At 43.8% G+C, this 19,934-nt stretch overlaps 2 protein-coding genes across 3 annotated transcripts in view; one reads left to right on the plus strand and one right to left on the minus strand.

The window, feature by feature from the left end:
* Positions 1 to 7,509, minus strand: part of EFCAB7 (EF-hand calcium binding domain 7) — a 60,615-nt gene extending 53,106 nt beyond the window's left edge. The window contains exons 1-3 of one of the 2 annotated variants that reach the window (XM_036757431.1): positions 7,366 to 7,471; positions 1,981 to 2,022; positions 321 to 508 (exon numbers count right to left, since the gene is read on the minus strand). In XM_036757431.1, coding sequence (XP_036613326.1) covers positions 321 to 508; positions 1,981 to 2,015 — 223 coding nt within the window. In that variant the 5' untranslated portion in view covers positions 2,016 to 2,022; positions 7,366 to 7,471. Of the gene's footprint in view, positions 1 to 320; positions 509 to 1,980; positions 2,023 to 7,365 lie in introns of both variants that reach the window. The other variant, XM_036757432.1, reaches the window with a different exon arrangement.
* A 540-nt stretch (positions 7,510 to 8,049) lies between these two features.
* The window catches only part of LOC118848828 (integrin subunit beta 3 binding protein), a 57,692-nt gene continuing 45,807 nt past the window's right edge, over positions 8,050 to 19,934 (plus strand). The window contains exon 1 of the mRNA XM_036757855.1: positions 8,050 to 8,297. The gene's annotated coding sequence lies outside the window, so the exon portion shown is untranslated. The remainder of the gene's footprint in view (positions 8,298 to 19,934) is intronic.

Consider the following 19,934-nt stretch of genomic DNA (forward strand, 5'->3'; position numbering starts at 1 on the left):
AGTCAAGTTCAAACTTACTGAGAATGTAAAAGCTCCTAAAGACATCATTGTAAACCACTAATCCCTAGATAATGATAGCTTAAAATATGCTCAAAATAAAACAAAAACTAAGCTTTTACAATACGGCATTTGCTCGATTTTTTGTAATTTTGGAGCTTTATTTTGTAGCATATGGTCATCTAAAAAGAATATTATCTTATTAGCCAAGCTTTATTAAGAAATGAAAACAGTTTAGGATTGAAATACTACATCTTATCTTTTTGGTTTTTTCAATTTACAAATAAAAATAAACACGTGCTGAAAATTAAAAGAATATTTACCTAAACAAAGTTGATCTCTTGACATAATACTTTCTAAACTGCTTTTAAAAACAGTGAGATAGGCAGCTCTACAATTCATGTAAAACAGCTCCTCTTCGGTGACCTGTAATTTCTTTGCTCGAGAACATTCCCAAAGCGTCGATTTCTGACTGGAGAGAGACGCATGGCCTCCTGGACTGCTGGCCATCCTACAAAAAATGCAAAGATGGTCATGGCTGGATTCCTTAAGACTCTAAAGATAATATCCACCTTACTTCTCAAGTCAGAGGAAAAACCCCCAAAGTAATATATTTACATATCTATGTATATTTAAATGTTCATATTAATGACAACACATTCACATAAAGAAAAACACTGTGTGAAAGAGGAATGGCAGGGACTCAAAAAAGCCCCTTTGCTGGTGTTTCCTCTTCTATTCTGAGCTCTTCAATTCTGTAATAATCACTGACTGCAGTTAGCAATGCAGAAATTCTTTTAGAGGAAATTTTCAGTATTTAAGAATGGCAAATTAATAAGTGCAACACAGTGCATTGACTCATTTGTGCTATTCCAGCATTTCTCTAGATTATTTCTAATAGCTATACTGCGCAAAAGGAATATATTCAAAATGTTACCCACTAAAATGGTTACAAAAAAGAGTATTTTAGCATGACACAAAAATTGTCACACTTTGCTCACAACTTCACTGATAAATTTTGAGAGAATCATGTCAATTAAACATGAAAACAAATGAGAAATTAGTGATTTTTTTAAAAAAAAAGGCACATTTTCAAATTGAAAATGAAAACGGATAATTTCATCAAGAATTCCAGATCCTAAATTATGTCACTGAGAGAAGAGAGGTAGCCATTCAGGCACTAGCAAAACCTTGCCAATGTTATAACATGGACATGTTAGTTTAAGATGATACATGAAAGAAACTTAAGGGCAGAAGTCTTTTCTTTTTTAAAAACCAGGTCATATACCCTTTGACTTGCTAATTCTACCATTGAGAATATGTTCCAAGGAAATAAATAATTGAAAAGTAAAAAAGACCCCTTTGTATTAAAATAGCTTCACTCTACTTACTGAAAAACTAGCCAAGTCCCTAAAATCTGCAGGCTGGGAAACAACCAGGCAGACCCTCAGACCCTCACACGAATGCAACGAGGTTTCCTGCATCCTGGTAGTCAGCACACCGAGGGCCAAAAACATCCTATTGCCCATAAGCTAAATGGCTTTTACGTTTTTTAAATAGTTAAAAAAAGATCAAATGAAGAATAATCTTTAATGAGATGAAAATGATGTGAAATTCACATGTCAGTAAAGTTGTACTGTTTGTGCCCCGTCTCTGGCTGCTTTCCTGACACCATGGCAGAGTGAAGGAGGTGCCACAGACATGGTGGGTGGCGCTCATCCAGTATGGCGCACTACCAATTGCAGTGAGGAGATTAGAACTCCAGTGTTGTAAGTGCCATGCTTTTTGCCATACTGTAATTGTATTTTATCATTACCAGTGCATACCCATCATGTCAACCCAGGAAAACCAGGGGACGTCCATGGTCGTGCTGTTAAGACTCAGCGGAGTGTGGACTATTTTATTATTGAATTAGATAGCATTAGGTTTATTATGCCATGACAGCCGAGGGTGCTAAAAGAATACAATATACATTGACGTTACCAGGTGAAGCATTCAGCCCGATATTCCTGGATCATAGGAAAACTGAAAACAGAACAATTTGAGACTTTAAAACTCATCACAGCAGAATTTGACAAAAATAAAAAATGTAAATGAAGCTGAAACCAAAATAAGATTCTGAATGGTTCATTTGTTAGTCAAGCAAGGAAAGCTGTTTACTACTGGTGAGTTCATTAAATTGTGCTTGGTTCCAACGGCTGAAGAAATGTGTCCAGAGAAAATAAACTTGTTGAAGATTATTAGTTTTTTGGCTCAATTAAAATTGTATTCTTATCAGTATTTGATGGTATTTATCTGTGTGAGAAGACACTTTCAAAGATGAAACATGTAAAATCTCCTTTCAGATCAATATTAATAGATGAACATTTGCAATCAATTTTTGTGATAAGAAACACTAACTCTGAACCCCAATTAAGCAAAACGTTATTCCCCCCAAAAAGAATTCTATTCTTCTTATTAATAGACCTATAATACAAAAAATTGTACTTTATTATTATGTTTAATTTTGTCATTAAAAATTTTGGAAATGAGTTTTCTATACTGTTATATAAGTATCAATATAATAGCTTCCATTTTGTTTCTTGGTCTACAAAGCCTACAACATCTACTATCTGGCCCTTTGCTGACCCCTGCTATATACTTCCCAATTTCTGTCAAGGGCCCCAACCCCTTTCCTCTAAGGGTTCAGGTTATAACCTGAGTTATTCTGGAATCTCTCCTTTCCTTCACCCATTGGTCTCCTTCTCTATACTAACAGGCCACAGGCTAGTTTAGATCCTCCTCACCCCTCCCCTGGGATGCTTCAGGAGCTCCCACCCTGCCTCCCTCCTTCCAGGTCCTCCTCCTCCAGTCCTCCTCAGGGCAGTGGCCAAAGTCCAGGACTGTGTCACCTCCAGCTCCGCAGTGAGGTTCCCTGTGATCATTAAGTTTCAGGACAAACTGCTCACTTCCTCTACTCAGGTCACTATCTCTACCTCCTCCCCTCTAAAGCCTTGGATGCCCCTGAACCTTCTGGCTCCAAATGCTAATATTTGAGCTTCCAAAGTCTTATCCCACCAAGGCCCTAGGATTCAGGACTGCCAGCCTTGGGTTTTACACATCTACTCAGTCAATAAAGGTTTATTAAGTGCCCACCTCCTCTGTGACAGGCACTGGGTTAAGGGACAGGGAGAGGAAGTGGCAAAAGGCAACACCTGCCCTCAGCATGCTTACCATCTGTAAAGAGGGAGGTCTTCTCTGGGACTTAAGGGAAGATGGGGAGGGCATTCCTGGCATGGGAGACAGCCAGAGAAAATGCCTAGAGTTGAGAATGGAATGTCTTGCTCTAGGGATAACTAGGAAGCCAGTGTCACTAGATCCAAGTGGATGCCTGGAGGAGTAAGGTGTAAGAAGAACGGAAAGGTAGGAGGGGGCAGGTGATGAAGAGCTCTGAACGCCAAACAAAGCATTTTGTATTTGATCCTAGAGGCAATAGGGAGCCACAGGAGTTTACTCGGTAGGGGGGTGACATGGTTGGACCTATGCTTTAGGAAAATCACTTTAGTGGCTGAATGCAGGATGGATTGGAAGTGGGGGGGAAGGGGGCTTGAAGTAGGCAGGACCCTCCCCACCACAGCAGCTATTGTAATAGTCCAGGTGTGAGGTGATGAGGGTCTGCACTAGGGTGGGGCTGTGTCAGAGGAGAGACAGGGATGTACTGGAGAAACACTGCAGAGGTGAAGTCAACATGGTCCCTTTCCAAAATCAGCTGGCTTGTGTTTCTAATCCTCAGCACTTGGCCCAGAGTCTCAGCGTATTCCTCTTCACATAGGCTAAGGCTCAGCCAAACTGCTCTCTGTTCCTCACACATAATGCTCACCTCCAGTCACCTTGCCTTTCTACAGGCTGGCCCCCACCTAGGATGCACTGCCCCTTCCCCTCTGCTTTGGAGAACTTGGTTTCCTTCCAAGCTCAGTTCCAATGCTGCTTCCTACACTAGGCCTTCCCCAAGGGCACCTGCTGCCAGTCTCTTCACCTTCCACACTAACTTGTATTGTATTTTATACTGTCACACATGGGAGGACATGCATCTCCCCTGAGCGGGGAATGTCTCATTTTTGTCTCTATGTCCCCAGGACCTTGCAGAGTGCAAGAGACGGTGCTTAATAAATGTGGGTGAACTGAATAAGATCGCCATAAAGAATGATAAACTTGGACCACAGAGAAATATGGAAAGGTCTAGCAGAAGACAGCTGAATGCAAAGTAATGTATAGAAATGTAAATTTATAAAATGGTTGCCCACTTAAAGGATGGGAAAAGATTATAAAGTTAACCAGGCTTTAAGTTATCTTCCAGCGACATGTTTGCTTCTTATTGAAAAATTTAACAAATTATTTAACCCCAACAAAAGCCCAGTAGTTATGGAAACTGCCCAGGCCAAAGCAGCAGGAGACCTGGTTTAGGTGGTAGCTGGTGACACCCCTGCATCTGGTCTTAGGTCTTTCCCATGGTGAAGCTCACTTCACTTCCCAGATATGCCACTTACAACCTGTGTGACCTTGGAAAAGTATTTAACCTCCCTGGGCTGGTTTCCTCATCTGGTCAATGAGGGGGGCTTGGCCCTCAAGAAAATCTTTCAATCCTGTTTCCTCATCTATACAATGGGCATTAAAATATTTGTCCTTTGAGAGGAGGATGGGAGAAGTTTTGAGCTGCCACCAGGAGAGACACTATAGAAATTCACAATGTTATTATTCATAGTAAAAGGCGAGTGCACTTTGGCAGTGGTTTCCTTGTTCATCATTCCTGACAAAGGCTTTCGGGAAGGCCATCACCAAGGGACACTGAATCCTGCTGCTACTCTAACGGCTCCCAACATTATTTTACTCAGCGCTAACTTCTGAAAATATATTCAACCTAATAAATTGGATATTTCAAGTTCAACAACAAGGAGACACAAAGAGTAGGGTTCCCTTCAGGACTCATTGGATCTTTCCTCTGGGGGCCTAAATGATCTGCCCCTTCCTGAAGTATATAGACCTTTTACACTAGGGAAAGAAAGATAATAGTCACTTCTCATGGATAAAGTGCCCTATCTATAATACACAGCCGGCTTGGCTGACACTTTCCTATTACACCAGATTGAGAAGGACCCCGTAGGGACGTGGTGTCACAGTCTGGCTACTGCAAATTGGGGTCACTATAATTAAGAATCAGTGCTTTAAACACAGAGGCTTATAAATGCTGACAAGAAACCATTAATATCAAGGAGAGAGAAAACAAATGTTCATTTCCCAACAAGTAATTTTTACAAGAGACATGGCTTGTTCCACTCAATGCTAGTGTTTTCCCTCTAGTGATTAGCTCCAATTTGTCCTATTTGCATCTTGTGTTTGTGTGTTCATGCTGTCTCCCAGGCTGTGAGCTCCTTGAGAACAGGAACCCTATTCTGCTTCTTTATATGCCCAGTGCTTGGCAGAGAACCTGGCACATAGTAGGCACTTAAGAAATGTTTACTCATTCACTGACTCGACTTGCCTCCTCCTGCCCCTGGTAAAGGAAGTCAGCCTTTGCTGTGGCAGCTCTCTAGAATCACAGAACTGGAAGGGATCTCAGAGGCCCCTAGTCCAACCCACACATGAAAGGAATCCCCACAATAAGACAGGATGATTTGACATGCAATTTCTCCAAGATGGCAGGCATGTGATTTAGGGGAACAGATCCCTGAACCTGAACTCAAAGTCGGCGTGTGTTCTTTCTTAGGCAAGTCTCCAGTCCTTCATCTGTTAATTGGGAAGGGGTAGGAGAAGGAGGAGCACAGCATGACCTCTCAGGTCTCTCCCAGCAGTCCTTCCTGTCAAAGAGAGGCCTCTCAATCCATCCTTCCTCCCTGCCACTCCCAATTGTTTTTGAAGATAGTTTTTTTCTTGAGAGACCTGTGTCTTTAGTCAGTTAAGCAGTCAATAAGCCTTTATTAAACATCTACTACGTGCCAGGCATTGGGCTAAGTGCTAGGAATACAGAGGCAAAGGACAGTCCCTGCCCTCAAGGAGCTCACAGTCTAATGAGGGAGACGGCATGCAAACAAGCTCAAGATAGGCTAAACAGGAAATAATCACCAGGAAGCGGCACTAGAGGGGTAAGAAAAGCTTCCTACGGAGGTGGGATTTTAGCCTAGATGCCAGGAGGTGGAGGTGAGGAGGGAAAGCACCCCAGGCTTGGGGGACAGCCAGAGAAAAGGGCTGGAGCTTAGAGGTGGCCTATCAAGAAGAGGGTGGTCCACACTGTCGGCCTAGAAAGGTCAAGGACGAGGACTGAGCGAAGGTTATGAGTTTGACAATTAAGATATCACTGGTATCTGGCGGAGGCAGGTGAATGATGAGGTTGGAAGCCAGATTTTAAGTGGTGAAGGGTGAGAGCAGAGAAAGTGAAGGCACCATCTCTTTGAGTTTAGCTACAGAGGGCAGAAGAGCTATGGGGAGACCGTGGGGATGGAAGGGTCAAGTGGGGGGGGGGGGGCGGGGGAGTTGAGGATGGGGAACAAAAAGTGGTCGGCTGACAAGATGAGGGGGAAGGCAAGTGAGAGATCAGACTGCAAACACCTGGAAGGCCAGGGCTGGCTTTCTTTTTATTAAGTGTATCCCCAGCACCTGGATTGCTGAGGACACAAAGAAAGGCAAAGGGCAGTCCCTGCCCTCGAGGAGCAGCCAGTCTAGGAAGAGACAGCGCACCAACAACTGGGTGCAGTGAAGATGGAGACGGGATCGATCAGAGACAACGGAGAGAAGGCGGATCCTAGCAGGAGGGAGCCAGGGACGCGGTCAACGCTGCGAGTGAGCCTTGAATGTCAACTGAAAATCCTGCCCAGAAGAGGGGGCCCCTGCGGCCCCCCTATTACTCTCGGTGTGGCGTGCCCAGCTCCCATGATGAGACCAGCAACCAGAAGGCATTTTGTCGGCGGGGTCCTTCTGTGCCTGGTCAAAGTGTTGGCCCACCCCGCCTTTCCAGGTGTGTAAAGCAGATGTTTTACTTCTGTACGATAATAACAAAACAATAATAATGATGATGCTCAATGATGCTGACGACTATCCCGGGGCTCTGGCCGCCAGGACCCCCAGGCAAGCCAGCCGGGCTGCACACAGTAAACCTGCCCACGGTAGGCCGGCACACAGTAGGCTCGCACACAGTACGTGCTCAATCAGGACCAAGTGATTGACGTGAGGGGGGGCGGGGTTGCAGCCCCCCCACCCCGACGGCCCGGGAGGTCCTCGGCACAAGGCTGTGGGTGGGGTCGTCTTGTGGTGGGGCCCTCCCCGTGCCCCTCCCTCACGCTGGAGAAGCCCCCAGGGAGGACCCCGAAAGAGGGAGAGCCATTGCCGGCTCCTTACCTAGCTCTGGGTCACGAACGAGGAAAAGGCGCCGCCGCCGATTCTCTTCACTTCAGGGTCTCGAGCTTCCCCCTCAGTCTCGGATCCCCGAACACCTTTGCCTTCTCGTTACCCTAGCAACGGTCGCCACCGGAAATCGGAAGTGTCGAGAGGGCGGGGGTGGGGGGAGAGGGCGGGCCTAGCGTGAGCTCGCGCAGGCGCCATTAGCGTCGGAAGCGTAAGGAGCCGCATGCGCATGCGCCTCTGCCTGGCCCTCGCGGAGAAGGCGCCAGTTTCCGGCCAGCGGGGATTCGAGGAACAGCGCCCCAGCGCGGGGCGGAGCGGGAGCGCCTCGGAGGAGGTGGAGGCCATTCCGGTTCCGGTAGCGCGAGATGCCGTACGTATCCCGGGCGGGGCCTGGGGCGGGGAGGGGGCGGTGTCGTGGGGTGGGCTCGGGGCTACCCTCGCCGCCTCTGCTAACCGACATCGCCGGGTTGCTTTACGGTTTACCGCGCGCTTTGCCTCGACCCAGACCCCCTCCCCCCCATGTCACTGCGGTGGAAACTGAGGCTCACAGTACCTCAAGTGGCAGCTTCAGAGGCCGGGGTAGACCCAGCTCACCTCGGAAGGCCCAGAGGACGAGCGCCTTAGGCGCCTGGGAGGGTAGGCCGTCGGCCCGGAAGAGGGAGCCCGGGCCCCGCGAGTTCCGAGTCTCGGGTGGTGGCGCCCGTCCAGCCCCTCCTCTGGACGCGGGGCCGCCTCACTCGGGGTGCACGCGCTCGCCGCGTCCCGGGCTTTTCTCGGCGCGTGGGCGGCCTCGCTCACCCCTCTCCTCGAGTTCGGCCTGATCTCCAGCCTCCTGAGCAGCATCTGCACCCGGGGACCGCGGGCATCTCCCCCAACACTCCTCCCACCCAGCAGCCGCCCCTCGATTTGTGCCTGCCACGCTATAAGTAGGTGCTTAATAAATGCTGGTGTCTGAGGCCTGTTTAGAGACTGGAGGTGGTGCTGCTTGACTTGACCCAGAAAACCTTCAGGAGTTCTCCACTGCTTAGAGGATAAAATAAAAACCCCCACGATCCAGCCCCTGCCCAACATTTCAACCCTATTTCACACTATTCCCATTCACAAATTCTTACATTTAAATCGAACCCTACTGGTTGAGGTATAACTTGGTAGCGAATGTATAATACAGATGAATTATTGTAGTCGAGCTCTTATCCTAACCTTTCATGAGACTGTTCCTATCTTATTTCTGCTTTCGGTTCTGGGTCTGGGTTAGGGAAGAACTCCCAAATCTGTAAAGTGTAGTGATTTTGGAAACAAATGTGGTCTAAGTATATTTAGAAACAAACAGAGGCAGCCCATCCTTAATTAGATTTGGACTGAGTTGATTGGATTAGTGCTTGATTGATTCATTGAGTAAGGATGCTGCCTCCTGTCATGCTGGGAATTTTCTGACATCCTTGGGATCTGTGTGGTGCATTTTGCTCATCGTGATGCTATTTCAGCCAAGCTTTTTGGACTTAGGTCATACTGGGCTAGAATGTGGTATTTCCATTATCCAAGCTGTTCCTTTACATCACCCACACTCCGCCCCCATGCTTTTGCTCCTATCTTTGCGGTGTTTTTCTTTGTTTCTTGGGGTTTTTTTTAACCTTGGATTTCCATTTCCCTGCTTCATCTCTGGGTGGCTGACTTGGCAGCTTGCTCTTTACTTCTTCCCCCACTTTTCTCTGGGGTACCCTCTTCCCCCCAGAGGTCCCACCAGCAGCAATTGCCCTGCAGCTCTTCCCTAGGGTTTGGCACTCTAGGCCAGCCTGTGAGGCCAAGGCCATTCTAGGTTCTGCCCTAGCATGAGGCCTGGAGTGCTGACCAGCCGTCTTGGAAACTGTTAACTCTTGTTGACCATGGATGATGAGGGAAGAATAGATCATGGATCGGAAGAAATCCACTCTTGCTCCGAAGTCCAGGCCTTCTGTATCTCCCATCAAGTAACAAAATATCTATCAAGCACTTCCTCTTTGAAAGGTGGCTCGGAGAAGCTGTGGAAGCTACAAAGTATCTGCTCTCACGGATCTGATGCTATGACTGGGCTGCTAGGTGGCGCCATAGAGCAGAGAGCGCCAGGTCTGGAGTCAGAGACTCCTTTTCCTGAGTTCAAGTCTAGCCTCAAACACTTACTAGCTGTGTGACCCTGGGCATGTCATTTAACCTCTGCCTCAGTTTCCTGTCTGTTAGATGAGCTGGAGGAGATGACAAACCACTCCAACATCTCTGCCAAGAAAATCCCAAGTGGCATTGCAGAGTCAGGCACAACTGAAAAAAAGACTGAACAACAACAAAACCTCTACCTGGGCAAATCAGACATTCCCCTCAGTCATTTATATTCATCACTAGTTAGGGACCTGGGGGTGCTCCAGACTGAAAAATAGTGGATGGATATTGTCAGGGAAATGTTTGTGGAGGGACTAAGACAAGAGGTAGGTGGGTAAGGATAGTTAGAATTCCAGGAGAGGGCGTTAGGGCTTGTCATTAGCTAGTTTATAAAGGACTGCATGTTTCTTGAGAATGATGATATAGGGTGGGTCTCAAAGTATCCTGCCAATAATGTGGTATTTTTCACTTCACCAAAATAATAGAAGCTGTTGATTTTAAGTGCCTATCCAATCCAGCCTGTACCTGAAAGGAGTTCCTACTAAAACATACTTGACAGTTGGTCTTCTAGCCTCTTCTAGGGGAACCTCTTAGAAGGCAGCTAATTCCCCTTTTGGATGGTTCTCATTTCTTTGCAGCTTCCACCAAGTCAAGTAGGCCATAAGAGCATTTTACTTGTTAGAGTTGTAGACCTTTTTAAGAGGAGACACCTCATGAGGTCTTTTTAAAATTCATGACTAAACTTCCTAGAATGATATAAGGGACAGGATTTTAAAGTGTATACTTACCTAGAAAGTCCAAATAATCTAATTATTTATTAAGCACTTAGTATGTATGAAGTACAGTATTAAGTGCTAGAGATAAGAGACTAAAGTGGATCAATCCCTGCCCTCAAGGAGGTTACTTCTAATTGGGAAGACAATATAGATGCAGGAGTATGTGCAGAATCTCAAAGAGGAAAAAAAGGTAGTTTTGGCCATAGGAGCATTGGCAGCCAAGGGGACCAGTCAGACCTTCATGAGAAGGGCAGTGCTTTATCTGCCTTGAAGGAAACCAGGCTTCCAAGGGGCAGGTGTAAAGTGGGCTTGGGAGACTCTGCTGAGGCATGGAGATGGGTAAAGGGAGCATCATGAGCAGGAACTGCAAGTGGAGCAGGAGGAAGAGGCCAGGCTTTGAAAAGCTGTAGATGGCAAACAGAGGAGTTTCCATTTGATCCTACAGCTCACATGGGGAGCTATCAGAGTTCGTGGAATAGAGCCCTGGCATAATCTGGCCTGTGCTTCAGGAAAATCATTTTGGCAGCTTTGTGGATGATGGGATGGTTGGATGGGTGGGAAGAACATTTATTAAGCACTTAGTATGAGCCAAGCACTGTGCTTAGCAATGAGGATATATATAGAAAATTCAAGAGGGTCCCTGATCTTAAAGGACTACTATTTTAATTGGATGGACACATAAAAGAGATTTTAGCTGCAGGGTGGATGGCCATGTCCATAACTGTATGAGTTGTATCAGCTGGTTTGATCCCAAGGTGGGAGTCTGGAGGGCGTATTGGCAGGGATTAGTAAGGCGTGGTAGTCCTCACTTTCACCAAAAGGTTTAGAGTTGATGAGTCCCACCTCAGTCCAGTTAGTTTGAATAGCTACGTTCCTCTTTTTGGCCTGCTGATCTAAAAGGCTGTAAGTAGCCAGAGTGGGAGGGGCAAAGAGAAGGGGTGTGTGTGTGTGTGTGGGGTGCCCTCCACCTGTTCCAAATGAGGTTTTGGTAATGGATGGATGGGAAAGGAAGGTGCTTGAGAAAAGGACACCAAAAAGGAGGCTATTATAATAGTTACGGTGAAAAGTGATGAAGGCCCAAGCTAGGGTGGTGACTGTGTGAGTGAGAGAAGACCTATGAGAGAGGCATTGTGAAGATAGAAACAATAAGATCTGGCGTTTGATTGGATGTGACAGTGAGTGGTATAAGGTGATCTGTGTGACTGGAGGGATGGTGGTAGCCTCAATAATAATTGATGGGTTTGGGGGAAAAGATAGTAAGATCTGTTTTGGACGTGTTGAGTTTGAGAATCTAACATACTCAAGCTCAGTGGTGTCAAACTCAGTTAGATATGGGGCCACTAAACATACTTAAGGATCCTCATGGGTGTGTATTGGCTTAGAAAACCATATATTAGCATTATCCACATTTAATTATATTTTTATTTATTTTGTTAAATGTTACATATTGTTTCAACAATCCAGCTAGCAGCTGTTGTGGGGGGTGTAAGACCCACCCAAGCCCAACAACAAGAACGCTACCAGCACGCTGCAAAAGCACAGGTTCTTTTGATCTGCTTAACTAGTGAGAGCCCTGCGCAAATGGCTCTGTCTTCTCTTCTCATAGGGCTTCAGACGTCATCAAACGTCATCTGAATGAACAGAACTTAGGCTGTTATGATTGGCTCTTGAGTTAGCGCCTCCCCTTAGGACCCTGGGAGGTTCACATCCACATAGGTTAGGTTAACACCTAATAGGGGTTAGAGCCTGGGGCTTAGTACTTAGTAAGACTCAATGAAATACATTGAATTACTCAAAGGAAACAAAAGCCAAACTCTTCAAGGGCACTTGTTGAACTAAGTGCTAAGAGTCCATTTTGCCTACCAATACACATATTTAACAAATAAATATTTGTTAAAGATTCCATGAATCTGGTTTGGGCAGCATTCAGGAATGTTGCAGGCCATGTGTTTGACACTGCTGCTTAAGCTGACCTAATGCACCAGAAAAATGGGAGAAACCCCTGATTAGGGGAGCCCCAGTTAGGACAGAAGACCCCAGAAGTACCCTGATTGGGAAAAATCAAGGAGTGAGAGAGAGGGACAAAAATGGTAAAGCCGAGATGAGGATAAACCCCAACAGGGATGGAAGATTATGGCATTACCCTGACTGGGGACACTCAACTGCAAAGCTCTGTTAGAAACATTGAAACTTGCCAGTTCTCTGAGCCCAGAAACGCAAGGGGATTGGAGGCCAGCTGTGATAGGAGTTCAGGAAAGTGAGGTCGGCATCAACCCATTCAAGAGTGGGTGGAATGACCCAGAGACTTGATCTGGCACAGAGTCCCAAACCAGGAAAAGAAATGAGAGGTAAGAGTAGATAAAATAAACTGCTAAGCATTTTATGAAGAAAAATGGATCAAGAGTCACTTAAGAGTAAATCCCAGAAAAAATAACTCCATAGCTACAAACGGAGCCTCAAAGGAAAAATAAATTTGGGAACAAGGTCTATAGGAACACCTGGAATAAGTGAAGAAAAGAATTAAAATGACATGAGTCCTCTGGAGGAGAATCAACAGTTTAGGACAGAAAATGGGAGCCCATACCCTGGATGTCAGAATATCTCAAACAGAACTCAGCAACCTAAAGAGACAATAAGAAATGTCGGAAAAAAATTCAGATATTCAAAAAATTGGAGAAAATGTCAGGTATCTACTTTCTTTTTTTTTTTTTTGAACATCTGCTTTTAAAACTTTGAGTTCCAAATTCTCTCCCCTCTTCCCTAACCACCCACCCTCCCTTAGAAGGCAAGCAATTCAACATAGGCCACGGGTGTATCATTATGCAAAATCCTTCCGTAATACTTAAGTTGTAAAAGACTAACTATATTTTGCTCCCTCCTATCCAGTCCCCATTTATTCATTTTTCTCCCTTGACCCTGTCCCTTTTCGAAAGTGTTTGCTTTTTATTACCTCCTCCCCCTATCTGCCCTCCCTTCTATCAACCCCACTTTTTTATCCCCTTTCTCCTTCTTTCTTGTGGGGTAAAATACCCAATTGAGTGTGTATGTTATTCCCTCCTCAAGTCAGATCCTATGAGAGCAAGATTCACTCATTCCCCCTCACCTGCCCCCTCTTCCCTTCCAATAGAACTGTTTTGTCTTGCCACTTTTATGTGAGATAGTTTACCCCATTCTACCTCTCCCTTTCTCCCTCTCTTAATATATTCCTATCTCGTCCCTTAATTTGATTATATTTTTTAGATATCATCCCTTCATATTCAACTTACCCTGTGCCCTCTGTCTATATACATATGTATATTCCCTTCAACTACCCTAATACTGAGAAAGGTCTCATGAATTACACACATCATCTTTCCATGTAGGAATGTAAACAAAACAGTTCAACTTTAGTAAGTCCCTTGTGATATCTCTTTCTTGTTTACCTTTTCATGCTTCTCTTGATTCTTGTGTTTGAAAGTCAAATTTTCTATTCAGCTCTGGTCTTTTCATTGAGAAAGCTTGAAAGTCCTCTATTTTATTGAAAATCCATATTTTGCCTTGGAACATTATACTCAGTTTTGCTGGGTAGGTGATTCTTGGTTTTAATCCTAGCTCCTTTGACCTCTGGAATATCATATTCCAAGCCCTTTGATCCCTTAATGTAGAAGCTGCTAGATCTTGGGTTATTCTGATTGTGTTTCCACAGTACTCAAATTGTTTCTTTCTGGCTGCTTGCCAGAGCTCTGGAGAGCTCTGGAATTTGGTGACAATATTCCTAGGAGTTTTCTTTTTGGGATCTTTTTGAGGAGGCAATCTGTGGATTCTTTCAATTTCTATTTTACCCTCTGACTCTACAATATCAGGGCAGTAATCCTTGATAATTTCTTGAAAGATGATATCTAGGCTCTTTTTTTGATCATGGCTTTCAGGTAGTCCAGTAGTTTTTAAATTATCTCTCCTGGATCTGTTTTCCAGGTCAGTGGTTTTTCCAATGAGATATTTCACATTGTCTTCCATTTTTTCATTCCTTTGGTTCTGTTTAATAATATCTTGATTTCTCATGAAGTCACTAGCTTCCACTTGCTCCAGTCTAATTTTTAAGATAGTATTTTCTTCAGTGGTCTTTTGGACCTCCTTTTCCATTTGGCTAATTCTGCCTTTTAAAGGCATTCTTCTCCTCATTGGCTTTTTGGAGCTCTTTTGCCATTTGGGTTAGTCTTTTTAAGGTGTTATTTTCTTCAGTACTTTTTGGGTCTCCTTTTTCATAGTTTTCTTGCATCACTCTCATTTCTCTTCCCAATTTTTCTTCTACTTCTCTTACTTGCTTTTCCAAATCCTTTTTGAGCTCTTCCATGGCCTGAGAGCAATTCATGTTTTTCTTGGAGGCTTTTGATGTAGGCTCTTTGACTTTGTTGACTTTTTTCTGGCTGTATGTTTTGGTCTTTTGTCACCCAAAAAAGATTCCAAAGTCTGAGTCTGAATCTGAGACTGTTTTGGCTGCCTGTTCATGTTCCCAGTCAACTACTTGACCGTTGAGCTTTTTGTCAGGGTATGACTGCTTATAGAGTAGAGAGTACTTTGTCCCAAGCTTTAGGGTCCAAGCGCTGCTATTTTCAGAGCTACTTCTACACAGCAAGCTCTGCCACACCAGTGCTCCTTCTCCCCCAAAATTGCCAACCAGGATTGCGGCTCAGATCCAGGCGGGGCAAAGCAGGCTTTGCACTCCTGCTCTAATCCACCAGTTAATTCCACCAGGTGGGCCTGGAGCTGGAAGCAACTGCAGCTGTAGCTCTGGAAGCTGCCTCAAAGCTGCACCATCTCTGCCGGCCCTGGGGTGGTGGCCAACCATGAACTCCTTTCACTCTGTCCCAGCACCTTTTCCCACTAACCTTCTCTGTTGTCTTTGGCATTTGTGGGTTGAGAAGTCTGGTAACTGCCATAGCTCACTGATTTAGGGCACTAAGCCTGTTCTGCCCGGCTCCTGGTCTGGTTGTTCCTGGAGCAGCCCACGCTGGGCTGTGCTCTGCTCCACTCCCAGTTCCGTGCAATAGACCCTTCCCAGTGACCATCCAGGCTGTCCTAGGCTGGAGCCCTGCTTCCCATTGCCATTTCACGGGTTCTGCAGCTCTAGAATTTTTTCAGAGCCATTTTTATAGGTGTTTGGAGGGACCTGGGCGGGGGGTTGGGGGGGGCAGGAAGGAGCCTAAGCAAGTCCCTGCTTTTCAGCTGCCATCTTGGCTCCAGCCCCTGGGTATCTACTTTCAAAAACAGCTGATATGGAAAACAAGCCCAAAACAAATCTTTGGACTCCCTAATAAGAATTGTGATCTTCCCTGCCCCCCACCCCGGAAAAGCCATGTTTCAAAAAATAATAAAATTTCTCACATACCTAAGTGAAAATAAAATCCACTAATCACTTCCTGAAAGAAACCATGACTTGAAAGTACCCAGGAATGGCATAGCCAAAGTTTACAGGTCAAAGAAAAAATACCAGAAGCAGCCAGAAAGAAAAGGTTCATGTCTTAAGGAGCCACAGTCAGTTTCACATAAGACCTGGCAACCACCACTTCAAAGGAGACATAATCTGGGAATACAGTATTTCAAAAATAAAATCTGACAACTAGAGTAAAGTACTTTGCAAGATATAATTCTACAGGGAAATAAATGGACCTTTAGTGGAATACGGGGCTTTCAAGCATTTCTGATGAAAAGACCAGAGCTTAGTAGATTCCTTGAAATGAAATGAGTCAAGGGAATCCTAGAAAGGCAAATACAGTAGAGGAAGAAGAGCTAAGTTGCCTTTGAGAATCTCATGACTTCAAGGGTTACAGAAGGAACTAAATAAGATGAATGGAGAGAGGATGGATTTGTTCCATTTTGATGGTCTTAAGAGAGGAAAGAAAAAGGATTACACTAGGAAAGAGCTTACTATTTATTTTAACTGGAGTTCATGAGAAGAAGAGAATGCAAAAATGGAGACGGGTGAGGGCACCAGGCATCATGTGAACTGTTTGCTCTTGTCTGAACCACAAAAGAGGATGTGCACATAGAACACACAGATGTATGAACACACAGCATTTGGTGGATTCAGACTTTAAACTTAACAGGGAAACAGATTAGGGAAAGGAGACACAGTTTAAGAGGGGAGTAGAGTCAGAGAGAGAATATAGAGTATTAAAAGCAAAGGAGAAAGTGTAAGAACCCGGAATGTGGTCGGGGGAGGGCAGAGAGGTGGTGAGTGCACTGGGAGCAGATCACTTCAGTTACACATTACCAGTGTAATCCCTCCTCACTGTTTTTTTCTCTGGATGAAGGTGGGGAGGGGCCAAGAGAGGGAAAAATAGAAAAGGATGTGAATAAATGACAGTTGTCATGATGCCAGTTAGGAATTTTTTTTTTAATGTTTACAACCGGGAGTATACTTTAAGACTGAAACAATTTTATAATAATTATTTTACTTGCCCTTTTAGTATTTCTCTTAAATCTCTTATTCTCTAGAGTGTATATTTTTAAACATGTCCACATCCACAGTGTGTCTTCTACAAATTATGCTTCTCTGGTAACCTTTGGACACATTTTTTAAACCACATCACACAGTAAACATCTTTTTATAATGGTAAATATTTGTTTCTGGTTTTGCCATCATGAACTGGAAAAGAGCACTCTTGTTGCATGCTGAGGGAGTGATCATACCTTTCATGGGATGAAGAGGGGGGTGTATGTCCCCCCTCCCCCTCCCACCTGGATGTGTGCCATGCTTGTACATGCTTGTCCATCAGACAGCTTGATAGAGCCCCCTCCTACCTGCTCTACTCGTTCCCCAGTATAGGATGGAAAATAAATCAGTTTTAATATCTTGATTTATGTACAAGGAGTCACAGGGGATATGAATTTGGTCATTGCCTTTCATCAGAGGATTTCTGATCATCTCACAAGCACACTCAGCAGTCCTCTGAGCACGCCTGTGCAGTTGGTGGCTGGCAATATTATCATCTTCATTATAGTGGAGAGTATATGGAAGCAGAGAGATACCAAGTGATATTTTTATCTTCCATTCAGAGATTTCATAGTACTTTACAGGCCAGTGTTATTATCAACTCTATGAAGCTTAGTGAGATTATGTGATTTGCCCAACCTTCAGGGAAGAATTTGGCGTGGCATCGAGGCTCCCAAAGTTGTATCCACGTGACCACATTTCTTCTTCTTGCCACCATCACCCCTGATATTCTATTCCATGTTCAATTCCTGTTTTGAGAAGTCCCATGACAGAGCCTTTAGTTTTTGCATGTTTAGAATACTGGTCCAGGCTTTTACCCTTATTAGCCTTGATTGATATTCTTTTCCTAAACCTCTGTCCAGTATTCACACCCCCAAATTGTATAGTTTTGGAAATATTCAGAAAGCATAGAAAGCTTATACCACGACCACCATTAGTTTTATTTATTTGGAGATAACTAATTGAAGTTTATCAGTACTGATCTCATTCAATGATAAGTAATCAAACCTCACTTAGTTTTTGTGATCTAATGAATCAGGTTTTAAACAAAATAAATCAGAATGTGACACTAAGAGAATATTATTATTGATAATATGAATCAATTAATGCTTATTAAGCGCCTACTACATACCCGGTACTGTGTAAGGGCAAAACCAGTGATGTTAAGGGCCAGGAGGCATGCGTTCTTAATGTAATCTCTTGTGTTCATGGACAAACTTGAACTTTAAATCCTCTGTAACTCAAAGAATTTCATAATCCCAACCCATGTACCTGTCCAACATTATTTCCCACTACTTCCTAAGAGGACTCTTTCATGTCTTTAAGACTGGGACCTCCCTAGCCTCATCACATGGCAAGCCTTCTGTCTTTGTGCCTCCCCGTAGCCATGTCCTCCTAGAGCCCTTCCCTTTGACCAACCAACTTGTATTTAGGCTTCAAAGGGTCCATCTGAAGACCTTTGTCCCTTATTTGGCCTTCTCTGACCTCCTGTAACAAACACTTTATAGAATCTCCCTATTTCAGCTTGCAAGAGACTGAAGCAGAACTTATGAGATAGAGTTCTATCTGAAAAATAATCTCTGTTACAGCTTACCCCATGGACAGCTGGCTGTAAGCAAAACACTAGATAAGACAATCACTAGACTGTGATCTTGTTTTAACCTTCTCTGGTATCTCCCTTCTCTAACCCTCCAACTTTAGTAAATGTGAGGGAAACCAAAATGCATTTCTTCTTGTTCCTCCAGAGTGTGACCCACTTCCCTCAGCCTTGTCCTGTACCTTCTGTGCTATTATTCTCTTCTTCTTCAGGCTGGATGTCCCCCTTCCCTCTTCCATCTCTGCCTGTTAAAATTCTTCTCTTCCTTAAGGACCCGCCTCGGGTGTCACCTTCCTCACAAACCATTCCAGGACCATTGTAACTGTGTAGCTTCCTCCCTCACCTCATAGACTTTGGAACTCTTCCTTGCAGTGATCATATTCTGCTTTTCCCTTTTTAGAGTATTAGCTCCTTGAGGCCAGAATCTGTACCTTGTTTCCATTTAATATCCTCTTGGCCAAGCATAGTGTCTTGCATATAGCAGGCATCAAGAACTCTGATTAAGTGAACTTAATTGAAGATGTTTTAAAGAGTTATGAACTTTTAGAACAGACTGTGCAATGCAGAGTAATACTTATTTTAAACCAAATGTAAATAGTTGGTTTTTTTTTTTTCATTTCCCATTTTGAGCTGTTCATACCACTATTTTCTCCATGCTTGATGGAGAGTATATGGCCATTTGATTTTAAATAGATTTCTGAAAGATGCTTTTTAAAGGTTTATTTTAAATGACTTTAAATGCTTTTTAAAAATAATTTTGTGGGCTAGGATAACATTACACTAAAAATGACAGTAATTTTGTATGTAGTTTGACATATCTTCAATTTTGCATCTCTGTTGATTATTAAGGAATTTGTTTTGGTCCAAACCCCCTTTTTCTTGGATTCGTTTCTGGTGGTTGCCAACAAAACACTAGATAAGACAATCACTAGACAAGGATACATTTTTTTAGTAGTTTTCTTTTTGGTTTGAAATGAAGATATGAACTTTCACAATGTTTCTGACTTGTTTTCTGCTTTAATTTTTATATAATTAGTTTAGTTTCTATCTTACAGGGACTAAGAAGGTACTTCTAAAGCTGCATTTGTCACTGGGAAAACTAGACCTAATTTATGTTGACCTTTTTCTCCTTGGAGTATTTAGTCTGCATTCAATAAAATTTTGATGACTGCTCTTTAGAAGACAGCTGCACGAAATAAAGTCTTATAAATATTCCGCTTTTCCTTTCTGAGTATTTTCATGAACAGCTGGGCATCCAGTTCAGCAGAACAGATTTTGTACATGGAAAGCTGGGCATGTGCCTGATTCAGTTTAGTAAAGAAGACAAAAAAAAATAGTTTCTTATGGGTTGGGGACTTGTAAAGACATGGAGCATCTGTTCCCTAGTTAAGCCATGGTCTGATAGTACTGAATCATGTTAAGAGCTCAAAGGATGGGATGAACAACTTTTCTTCACCTTGACTCTTCCCTACTAATGACAAGTTACTTTCAATACCCACACTAAAGGTATGTAAGTGAATGGGATTCTAGTGAAGTGTTGGGTTTGTTGGGGCTAATTTTCTAGGAAGGTAACAAATAGAGGATG

This window comes from Trichosurus vulpecula, chromosome 4, assembly GCF_011100635.1.
Source record: "Trichosurus vulpecula isolate mTriVul1 chromosome 4, mTriVul1.pri, whole genome shotgun sequence".
NCBI classification, from domain to species: Eukaryota; Metazoa; Chordata; class Mammalia; order Diprotodontia; family Phalangeridae; genus Trichosurus; species Trichosurus vulpecula.